Source organism: Sander lucioperca, chromosome 6 (assembly GCF_008315115.2).
Source record: "Sander lucioperca isolate FBNREF2018 chromosome 6, SLUC_FBN_1.2, whole genome shotgun sequence".
In the NCBI taxonomy this organism is placed as follows: domain Eukaryota; kingdom Metazoa; phylum Chordata; class Actinopteri; order Perciformes; family Percidae; genus Sander; species Sander lucioperca.
The window spans coordinates 40,121,486-40,133,686 of record NC_050178.1 but is presented as its reverse complement, the minus strand read 5'-3'; the positions used below and the strand labels follow the sequence as shown (position 1 = coordinate 40,133,686).

At 41.0% G+C, this 12,201-nt stretch overlaps 1 protein-coding gene across 1 annotated transcript; it reads right to left on the bottom strand.

Moving 5' to 3' along the window:
- Window positions 1–208: 208 nt before the first annotated feature.
- cyldb (cylindromatosis (turban tumor syndrome), b) lies at window positions 209–11,417 on the bottom strand. Its single transcript, XM_031279260.2, has 14 exons — window positions 11,260–11,417; window positions 10,378–10,829; window positions 8,653–8,782; window positions 7,704–7,951; window positions 7,448–7,616; window positions 5,088–5,220; window positions 4,540–4,644; window positions 4,183–4,262; window positions 2,258–2,324; window positions 2,048–2,180; window positions 1,832–1,940; window positions 1,599–1,717; window positions 1,285–1,489; window positions 209–1,018 (listed from the first exon to the last, which is right to left on the bottom strand). The coding sequence occupies exons 2-14, from the start codon at window positions 10,810–10,812 to the stop codon at window positions 816–818; spliced, it is 2,136 nt and encodes a 711-aa protein (XP_031135120.1). The 5' UTR covers window positions 10,813–10,829; window positions 11,260–11,417; the 3' UTR covers window positions 209–815.
- Window positions 11,418–12,201: the final 784 nt, after the last annotated feature.

Here is a 12,201-nt window from a genome sequence, read left to right as displayed (position 1 = left end):
AAAAGGCATACTATGTAACTTTTCCCTCTTCGGCCCCCCTACAGGTTGTCTCATTGGAACTACAGCTCGCACGGCTGCAGACAGGGAAAGTTACGTAGTATGCCTTTAAGGAAATTCTGTGTGTTTGCTTGACACAGTGAAGTAAATACAATACAAAAGGACATAGGCTACATGTACCAATTTTCTGTTTTTAATGCAACGGCCCATCAAAAAGAAAAGCATGTAGTTTATATAACCTGGAGGCTTCAGGTGTTTTAGTTCACAGATGATAATGCATGGTTAAAATTATGCAACACCAAACAAACATGTCACCAAGTAGTCTCACATAAGCTGGTCTCCACAGCACTGTGTCAGCGCTGGAGTATATCAACAGGTGCTTGAGTGTACTTTAACTTAACAGGCAACAAAACATTCACTAGATTATATACATTTATGTGTAATGCCTTTAATGTCACAATTTACTTTAAAAGATATGTTATCTTTATATGTTGGTTTAAATAATCAGTGTAATAACAGCAAGACAATGATGAGTACACAGTGTAATGTTTCCTGCTCATTCTTTCTCTCCTTGTATATCTACACTACATCAACTTTGACTACGATCATTTATAGTCAAATGTCTGAACAATATATTTATATTGTTTTTTCTCTTCAACAATATTGTATTTCCCCACCAAATGATGTTAAAAGCATATGTTTCAGTTCATGCTGTTTGGATGTAATAACCAACACAAAATCTTGCAGATTAAGCAGAGAAGCAAGATTATTAAGGCACTGTTATAGGAACATAGTGTCCTCAACCTCACATGCGTTTACTATTCCTGATCGTTGGGTTTTGAAAGTGGCGTGGTTGGGTTTTGGTATAAAAACATATAGGAGTCACACAGCAACCTGCGCACAAGTTCAGGAGCCTGGGAGGGGTTAGACCAAGCCAGCTCCTCCTCCGGCTGGGACAGGAAGTCACCTAGCTCCGGACAAGCTCGGATCTCAGGAATGTTGTAGCCATGTTGATCATCACCTATAAGAAAGAGTGGCCTAAAGATTAGACATCAGCTCAAGAAGCGATAAAAACCAGTCACAGACGTCAGAGTGTGGCTTTATCCAAAACTGTTGAGGCTGCCTTATCAGAAAATAAGGCAGTCAAGGGTAACCACTTCTCAGAAAAAACAAAACATGTCATAGTTTGCACGAACATCAGAATAAAATTACTTGTATGGTAACTAATAATGACACCAATGAGAAACAACCTATTAATTCAAATAAACAAGCTGAAATCTATCTTACCGCATCTGTCTGCCATGCTGTCAAAAAAGAGCCAGGAGTGGGGATCAGAGCCGTATTTGACAAAGGACACATAGTGGCTTGTTTGAATGCAGAGCACAGCAAACAGCTGCATCATGTGCCTGGGCACAGGAGTATTAGAGGCTACATCTGCTGGTACTGCTAGAGTTTTGGGGGAGTGACCCTGCCGCGACGGATGTGTGTGAACCTTAAAGAAAAATAGAAAGTATAGAGTTACGGTATACACGTTTACAAGTTAGGTGAGTGGCATACTTGACATCTAAAACCATCTTCTGCTTCAAGCCATCTGGTTTTACCTGTGTGTTGCAGGTAGAGCAGTACTGTTTTATTCTCCCTGGTTGCAATTTGCGATCTGGTAGACAATGAAGACACTCGTACTCTGCCAAATGCCCACAAACAAAGCATTCCCTTGGAGCTGTTATGAAAAGTAGGTGATCGGTAAGCATCTTTAAGCTCTTCAAAAACACTATTAAAAAGTAGTATTCTATTCACATCCTTTATGACTTAATCGATTATGCCTGTTCCTCACAATTGTATAGAAGATCTGTGAAGTCCAGCTCAGTGGAGGGAATGATGTGAGAAAACATCTTATACTTGTTTCCAAACCTTGGCATCTGAACCATTAGACAGGACGGCATCTGAGGGAAAAATAGGAAAGACAATATTGGGGTTACATTAGTGTAAAGAAGAAAACTTGATTTAACCCCCCCGGCTTCTTTTCATTTTAAGAGGAGCACATGCTCACCTCTTCAAACTTGAGGTCTCCTGACAGGCAGGATGTGTCCAGCAGCTGTTGGACAGTGGGCATCTGTCCCATCTGTTCTTTTTCTAGAAAGACCTGGAAGGTATAGGCACCGTGACATATTTCTTGTCTCGATCTAAAAAAGAAACAGAATTTCAGTAACTTCACACAGTCAAATAGGACAGGATATTTAACTAAGAAATAAGATTGTACCTGAGCTTAAGCAGTGGCTCCATGCAAAGCACTTTCTGAAAGAGGACTGTGATGAACTCTTCTGGGTCTGCAGTGAAGCAAAGCAATTAAAAACCTATAGAACTGCAAGAGTAGGCTTCATTATGTTATGTTGTAACGACTAAAGACTATTCTGTTGGAATATAGACCAAATTACCATGACGTTGCGCTAACACAACAATCACTTCCGGGTGGACAACAGGCTGATTTGACTTGCTTAGAAATGTGAAATGAGCACACGGGTTCATTTCTGGTGTCATTTTCAGCCGTTAACTGTAGCGTTTAAAGATATATAGTTAAACACAGTGGCCCGACTTGAGGTTTCTGATTTTCTTATTTTATGTACTGTGCTGCTTTGTTGCATCCTTGCTAAACCAAATCCACCCAAAACTAGCTGTCCCGAATAGAGGTGAGAGGTCACTGTTGGGTAAACTCATGTCATTTTCTTTAGTCTGTGCCCCAACAGGTAGGCTAAATTAGGTCTCCAACCTAACATTAGAGAAGGTTCTGTTATTAATGACATATTAAAAAGGTCCTATGACATGCTGCTTTTTGGATGCTTTTATATAGGCCTTAGTGGTCCCCTAATACTGTATCTGAAGTCTCTTTCCCAAAATTCAGCCTTGGTGCAGAATTACAGCCACTAGAGCCAGTCCCACAATGAGCTTTCCTTAGGATGTGCCATTTCTGTGTCTGTAGCTTTAAATGCTATTGAGGAGGAGAGAGGGGGGGCAAGGTGGAGGTGTGGCTTTGACCAACTGCCACTTTGCTCGTTTGTAACAAGGGGGTAAATGAACGTCTGGAAAGTGTAGGTCCTATGGCGCCATTTTGATGCTACCTAGCGCTCACCCCCCGTTAGCATTCCATTGACTGCCATTCATTTTGACGTCACTTTGACAGCGAATAACTTTACATCTGAAGCGTTTAAAGACTTTATTTGTCCATTGTTTATTTCTAAAGAAACACGGCAATGTAGAAAAGGCTCCAATACCTTGTATCTCACGTTACGGCTCCATAGCAGACTTTTTGTAAAAATAGGCTAAAGATTGTGTCATAACCCCGCGACTTACTGTCGCATAGTAGAGGAATTACCGTATAGTCAGGAGAAGCTTGCAGGCAGTTTCGACTTGCATTAGCTGTTGACGTTTAATTACTAATGTTAACTAGCATTTTAGTTAGCAATAATTAGCCTGTGCCTATGTTATCTCCTTACATATACCTACACTCTCTGTCTCTGCAAGATTGGGAATGATTGAGATTTCTCTTGGCACAGCTACCAGAAGACTTCCAACTTTCAGACAGGTTGCTCACGTCACACCTACGTCGTCTCTCTCAGTTGGAGGCTGCGCAGTAACGCTCAGCGCTCACCGGAAAAGTGCTTCTAATATCCTTCACTGGTCTCTGTCCAGAGCAACGGGATCTGTTGGTCCATTCTTATATACTGTCTATGGTTTGTAAGCCATGATGTCTCTCTCTTGGACGGGCCAAAATTCTCTGGGCGGGCAAAGCAGAGAAAGGGGAGGTAACCTTGCCCCTTATGACCTCATAAGGGGCATATTCCAGATCGGCCCATCTGAGCTTTCATTTTCTCAAAGGCCCAGGGCTCGGTTTACACCTATTGCCATTTCTAGCCACTGGGGGACCACAGGCAGGCTGGGGGAACTCATAACCTGAAACCTCATAAAGTGAAATGTTCATGCCATAGGACCTTTAAAGCATCAAACATGCATTTTAGATAAATGAGATTAATTTTGAAATAAGACTTGAAACAACTCATCCCCGTTTGCTCAACACCGTTAAATTGAATGTACATGACGCAGGGGTTTTCCACCCGGAACTTATTGTAAGCAAACAGTAATTGGTTCTATGCTTTTCAACAATGCATGTTGCAAAATAGGGATGTGTACCTTTTTCCTCTGTTCGGAAGGTGTCGCAGCCAAGCTGTTTACGGAAATTCATCACACTCGCAGCAGGCACAAACCCTTGTCTGCAATAAATACATTAGCTACCAGTGAGCAAACACAACTCATACACTGAAATAGCGGCATACACCAAAACAATTAAGAGCAAACACAAAGACACACCTTCTTATGTAAGAAGGTTTTGAGCACATGCACTTTCCTTTGTTAGCTAGTGAATAAAGAGTACCCATATCATTAAGACAGAGTGTACTTGTTTACCAGTTGAGACTATGTAAAATGTCATAATGTTCTTGTTTTGCAGACTAGATGATAATGCAAGGCGTTAGAAGACACTGTTTATACCTGCGCAAACAGTTGACTATTTTTCTAAGAGTGCAGGTTATGGGTTTGTCCGAGTCAGCAGGCTTTTGGCAGATATTCTCCAGGGTCACGGATGAGCTGAACAAACTTAAGAGAAAAGCACATTGTTTTATCAACTTGAATACAGTTCACCAAGCTCCATTTAGTTGTACACAATCTCCTGCAAATAAAATTAATTTACATAATGAGAGATTGAAGCAACTACAAGGAACTTTTAACTGGTTATTAAACAGTCTCAGTTTAACACTGATGCCTCTATATGACCTACATAAGCAAACTAGACCATCAGTGAGAAGATTGGCTATTTCTATATAGTTATTTTTAATGCCTCTCCCGGGATCCCATTCCCCGCAAAATCAGACGAAACGATTTAAGGATTATAACATTTTATTTGGCCCTAACCCTATTGCTACCGAATTAATCAATACAAAATGAAAGTTTCTTGTAGTTGCTTTAGAGTAAATCTGAGCAGAATTTGCAAAAGTGTGCTACTTGAGAATCAAATGCTCTGCGAGGTGAACTGGTTTTACCTGAAGAGTGTGGCATCAAGGTAACAGGAGTTGATGTGACCCTGAATCCCTTTCATTCTTCCCACTAACAAAGACAATGCCTTTGATTCAGGAATAGGTGGTGCATTCTCATCTGTGTCCTCAAATGGAGGAACTGAAAACAGCCAGCAAACAAAAAAAAGAGACATTGTATTCTGCAGTAGCTTCTCACCAGGCTTAAACACATTTAACTGCACAATCACACAGGCCTTTATGACTAATGATTAATCTGCTTTTCCAAAGCAGGAAGTTCACAGGAGTGTCAAATGACTGTTCCACTAATAACAAAAAACTGCATTGTTTCAGGTGTTGTTCACATAATTTTATCTTCACTAAATCCTGCCTCAAAGTTCCTAAAATGTCAAGTTCCTCAAAACTGATTATGTGAGGTTGTGTGAATCATAAATTACAAGTAACTGAGATGAATGAAAAACTAAAAATACTAAACCTTTATATAAACACTGGCACCCTGATCAAAATGTCAGAGTTTGCAAAGTGTCCTGTACAGCAGTTTAAATGTTGCGTAGTGTACTACTCAGTACACAACAGTTCAGAGTAGACAATTATAAAAGGATGTTAGGTTAAGCTAAAGCTTCATTTTTAAGTAATAAAAATGAATAAAATAAGAAGTAATAACCCCCCCCCCCCCCCATCCCAACCCAATCCCAACCAAGGCCCGCTACTTCTCCCCCAAACCATGTTAACAAAACGGAGTAAGCCTGCATTGCTCAGGAAAGGAAATAAAGACTAGTAATTGCAGTTATAACTCAACACCCAAACAAATGGTAATAATAAGTGGTGACAGTTTTATTACTAGTAACAATGATAATGATGATAAAAAGCAAAAAAAACTAAACAAAAAAAAAAAAAAAAAAACCTGGACCTCCAGTCAAGCTCAGCAAAGTCAGGAAGTTAAGGCATCAGTAGCGGCAGGGTGAAGTGAGTTACTTCCGTGCCTATTGTAACACCAATGGAAGAGGTTGCCCAGCAGGGTGAAGCGTATTTTAAAAAAAAGGTACCGCTGAAAGTCCTTCCAGCAATTTACAAATAGATGAGGTTTCTTTTTCAGATTGAACCTAATTTTTTCTGAGGCCATATATGAGGTAACCTCCTTCAACCATAAGGAGACAGGAGGGGGAAGTTCGCTTTTCCACATGATAGCAATGCACTTGTTTCCAGCGATCAAGGCTAGTTTGATAAAGCGTATATTTTTCCTCCTATCAGCTGGCAGAGCTGTTGTGTCCCCTAAGGCCCCTGACTAACCCGACGGCTGACCGTTGGCAGAAAAGGCAGTCGGACTGATCAGCCGGCTCCCCGAGGTCCAAAAAGTGCCTCAGAACACATCGAAGCGACGCCGACTTGAGCATACGTTCTGCGCGTGCACGAGACGTAATACGTCTCCATAACAGCAGGCGGCGCTAAGCTGTATTGTCGCCCAAAAAATTAAAACCAGCAGCTGATTGGACGAACGTGTCACGTGGGTCTGGCTGCTCCCAGATTTTTCAACCAGGCATAATGGCGGCTTCGTTCAGAATACGATCTCATATTTTACGAAGATAGTTCACCGAAACGTGTTTCTGAAAACATTTTAAGCGAGAAAGGTCAGTTTAAAAGATTTGTCAGATTTTGAGAGGCTTAGGCACGCTCATCCCGCTCGTCATTTCTGGGTTAGCATTCTACAAATCAGATTGGTCATTGAGTCCGACTTCCTGCCCTCCGACCCAGCAAGTCAGGTCGGCTAAAATGAAGGCTGACAGCTCCTCCAACGGACGACGGCACGGAACATAACGAACAGACTTGAGTCACTGACCTCGCCAGACTGTCCGACGGCCGATTATCGGGTTGGTGTGTCAGGGCCATTACAAAACAAGTCTTGGCGAATGAGGGATTTCGACTCCTATGACCTTTTTAAGTGTATCCAGAATGGAGCCCCAATAGGGTGTTAATTTTGTACAGCTCCAAAACATATGCATCAGGTTACCGGTGTCTGTCTTGCATCTGGGGAAGGTTTCTGAGATAGCACTGTTCATTCTATGAAGTCTTTCCGGTGTGTAATAAATTTGATGGATAAGATTAAGCTGTAAGAGCTTGTGGCGGCTGTCGTAGGAGAAGTTTTGGGCTTCTGCACATATTGCCTCCCAGTCACTATCCCTGAAGGTGTGATCCAGATCTTGTTCCCATGTGACCCGGGATTTTAACATATTATTTGCCTAAAGCTTCATTTTATTTTGTACAAGTAAAATGTAACACTGACCAGTAACGGTAAAAATAAAAAAAATAGTCACATTTTACTTTTTTTGCTTGTGTATGTGCGTCCCACCAAACTGGGAGAAGTGTCTAACCTGGAGATGTGTCAGTGGGTTTGGAGGTCTCCCTTCCTGTAGAGGAGCAGAAGAACCTGCTATCAGGACTGCACTTTGTGACGGGAATGAACAAAGCCCTGTTCCCTTTGCAGGTGAAATACCTCTGGCTTCCATACGTCCCATTAGAGCAGCCATTCACCTCATAGTCCTGAAACAATTAAAACCAAATCAAGTGTGAGGTAGATGCATAAAGCTGACAGAAATGGTAACTGTACAAAATGTTATAGTCACTCACCAATTCAATCCCAGCCCATTCACCAGTCTTCCCTTCAAGGGCCCCCAACCACTGGACAACCCCGTATACTGTGATCCCTGTGTTGGACACCACCTCCACCATGGATCCCACCTCCAAAGGCACATGAGATGTGCTTGAACTTTGACTCTGAATGACACTCTGCTCTGTATCGTTGTCGCTCACTTGTCGTGCACGAGATCCTATATTCGGCATGGAGTTGATGCGCGTCACCGCTTTTCTGTTTAGACCTGTGGAGAGTATAAGGTTTTGGAAAGGCTGAAGGTTAGGACATTTGTTTTAGGCTTGTCACATGCTGTCTCATCAGATTGGCATCTAGCTAAAACTGAACATGTTACATAAGAGGTATGTAGACAGCTCAGAGTTCACAATGTGACAAAACGTCAGACCCCGTGATGAATCTGCTGTTTTACATTCCAGAGTAACAGGACCAGTTTTTCCAGTTGTGTACTGGGACGCTTCTTCTGCTTTCTTTTCTGAAAACTTTTAATAGCAGGATTTGATTAGCTGATTTCAGGGGAGGGGGATGGAGGTTGGGTTTTTTTACCAAAAAGGATATAGTTTGTTTTTTGTTGTTTTTTTTAAAAGGAATTTAGTTTGATAACTCAAAAGAACATCACTAGCAAGTATCTTGTGGTTAAGAAATGTCACATGTTGGGCGCCTGCGGAGCTCACCTGGTAGAGCACACGCCCATATGCAGAGGCTCAGTCCTTGCCACAGCGGCCGCAGGTTCGGTTCCGACCTGTGGCCCTTTGCTGCATGTCATCCCCCTTCTCTCTACCCTTTTAAGTCTAAGCTGTCCTATAAACAATAAAGGCCTAAAAATGCCCCCATCTTTAAAAAAAAAAGAAGTTGTCACAAAAGAAATAAATGTCACATGTTGACTTCAAAAGAGGCAGACCAAGCTGCAACTATCACCACTTTACTTACCCCCACATTGGCCGTCTTTCCAGTGCAGTCCGAGGGGAAGGGAGTAAGATGGGACCACCTGGACGATATCTGCCGCACTGAACAAGGGCAGAGGAGCAGGTTTCTTGGATGATAAATTGTGATCACTGTCCTACAAGAAAACAGACACTCAATACTTGTATATGTACAGAACACAGATAAACGTTCTTGTGCATGTGCACATTTTTCACTAATGACAGAGTCTCTCTAGCAATCTTTTGACTAATAACATTTCACCCGAAATGATATGGTCATCCTCGTTTCAATATATTTCCTGAGGTTATATTAGTGTGTATGTGCAATTATTCAGAGAAACCTGCTGATCAACAGTGTTGGGAGTAACGCGTTGCAAAAGTAACGCAATTACAGTAATGTATTCCTTTTTGCTGTAACGCAGTAATATAACGCATTACTAATTAAATTTCGGTAATATTATACTCGTTACAATCTCAGTAACGCGAGTTACAACGCATTTTAACGCAACATTTAGTGGTGCATTGTTTTTTTAAAGAATTCACCAACACCGCACATTTTTTCACAGGAAAAAAAAGCCGTATTATTTTCCTGTCGCTGTATTCGATGGTTGAGATGACTGCAGAGACAGATACATTTGCGATATGGACATTTTCAGGAGTTATTACGCTGCGTTGAAGTGAGCTGTCCTGTTTCTGTTCCCGTGGTCAGAGCCAGAACCAGAGACGGTACGGACAGCATGTATGTCCCAACAGGTGACGGTACGTCAGCGGCTGACAGATATAAACATGTCGGGAATTAATGTTGAGGCTTGCTACATGTAAATATCATTGCATTTTATCAGCCGTGGAGAGTAGCTATGCCTGTAGTGGAATGGCTTCGAATGACGACCAAAAGCGCTTGTCTTTTACTGTGACCATTTACTGTTCAATATGTTGCAGTTTTACAAACAAGAAAGTGAACAACTTGAGCCTGACGGACATGTTGCATCTCAGTAAGCTAGCAAGAGTAGGCTACACAACAGACAACGTCCGTGTAGCCTACTTCAAAATAAAAGAACTTCCTGTGACGGTTCGCAGTAAAACTAAATTACTGTTAAATAAGGTTGTGTAGGCTACCTTTTCACAAATCAGCTGTAAATCAAGTACTGTAAATAATGTTAATAGTGAGTTTTAATCACACTATAATTGAACATTTCCTTTAGTGTTTTAAACTAAACATGAATTTCTTATTCAAGTACTATAAACAAACATTTTACAACAATGTCGTACTTTTAATTGAGTATTTTCATTTTCTCCTACTTGCCTGTTATACGTTTTACTTATCTATTTTTTTATAGCTTTAGTTACTTTGCATATTTATATTAATTATACAAAATATGAATAATCTATGATGTATTAAAGTGGATAAAGAGGAGGCTTTATTGATCCGGTGGTGAAATTCACAAGCTAGCTGCCAAATCAAATTTCCCCTGTTATTTTGGTGAAAGTAACTCAAAAGTAATGCAAAAGTAGTGTAACGCATTACAATTCAGAGACAGTAATATTGTAATATAACTAATTACTCTCAAATGACAGTAACTAGTAATCTATAATGTATTACATTTTGGAAGTAACTTGCCCAACACTGCTGATCAATAGAACTATGCCTCTTCTACTTTGTTCTTTATGCCCCACACTACACCCACACGTTGATGCTGAAATTAAATAAACCAGACAAATAAATGTTACCCACCACAAATTCCACCTCAAAGCCAAGCATATGCAGGTCGTCTTTGTTCTCCTTCCTCCCAATTTGCATCAGGTTCTTCACCACCCCTGGCAGGTGTCCCTTCTTGTGCTTCACCACCACCAGATCATCCTGAGACAGCTTACAGATAGCCGAGAACAGCTGGGGGTTACACAGCAGCTCCAGGCGTTTGCTTGCGGGGTAAACAAAGAGCAGTAGCTGGGCCTGGTGCCGGGTCAGAGGGTATGTGTCCTCCCTCCTCACGATGCCTCCGCTCTTAGGGCTCCCTGCATTGCTGCCACCGCAGTACAGCAGCCCCATCAGCTCTCCAGGCTGCAACTCTGCCTCCACACGGCCAATACATCCTCGGCAGAAGCCTTTCCTCGTTTTCCCGCGTATCACGATGAAAAACTTCTCCTTTAGTACAGTTTTGGGCTCCATATTTCCACCTATATATTCTGTTAAACAGTTTAGAAGCAGGCAATATGCTTATAGAAACAGTTAACCTGTAGCAATACAACAGGAGTACATTAGTAGACTACATTGTAGCCTAACATCTCCTACTTGATTACAAAGTTGGGAAAACAGTAATTACACACGAATTTCAAATAAAAACAATTTCCTGTTTAACAGTAGGCTACTCACTGTGTCGTGGACAATACAAATAATTGCATAAAACGTATAGGCTGGTAGTATTTAGAATTAGCTACAATTTTAAGAATATATCACGTTAACACAATTCCAATACGTCCCTGCACGAGAGCTAGCTTATAAATTAGATCTAGGATACTCGACCAAATAAACCGAGGTGCTCCAACGTTACTCTAACTAATATTCATTAGAGAGTCGGTTTAGCCTTTGGAAAATAGAAACCGCTGGTTTACTTACTGTTTTCATTTGCCAAGAGCAATTACTCCGCGAACGGTTGCGCCAATGTTGCAACTTACAACAGGTCTCTACCTCTTGACTTGTACTGTGTAGGTGGGATAACCTGCAGACGTTTAAATTAGCGACCTGCGTGTGACCGACAACGCCCACTTGGCAGCTCCCAACTTCTCCGCCCTGAAACTGCCCAGTTCTCGAGATTTCCGCAACAAAACATGACTGTAGACTCGGTAAGAAAAGGGAGGATATTGTTGACTATCTTTAAACTGTGTAAAAAGTGGCTACTCATTTGACATGCAACAACTGCCTATTTAATATGATGGGGACAATGCACTCAAACTGTGAAAGAATGGCTAAAAGGTCTATTGTGTTTCAACATCAAGTCTGGTCTGGATTATGTTTTTAATTAATTATCTGTCTAGATTCAAGATTCAAAATCCTTTATTAATCCCACAATGGGGAAATTCACTCTGTAAGGGAAATACATAGACTATTAGCTTTCAGCCATATAGTTCTCAGTTTAGAGTCAGTTTAAGTTGAACTCTAAATCTGTCTGCATTAAATATTGATGTTCTGAGATAGAACATATTTTTATAACTTGGACTGCTGTTGTCCTCAGTTTGCTTCGCTGCATATAAAAGAGACATTTTAAGATCCATCTCATGACCTTTGACTCAGGTCTTCTTGTCCTTTCTTACATATGATTTAGCATTAAGATAAGCTTAAAACCTCCAGTGCAGCTTAATTTCTCAAAATATTGTTATATATAGACAATAAGTCTCACTTGTTCTGCTTGTTGAGGCTTCATTGTCATCTTACAAAACACATGGGATGTCACTATATTTTGCTGATACACTGAAATATGTCAAACAGTAGATGGAAAGGAACAGTGTCAACAGATATCTAGAAAAATGTTCAATGTAACAAATTCCTCTAGTGCACGTT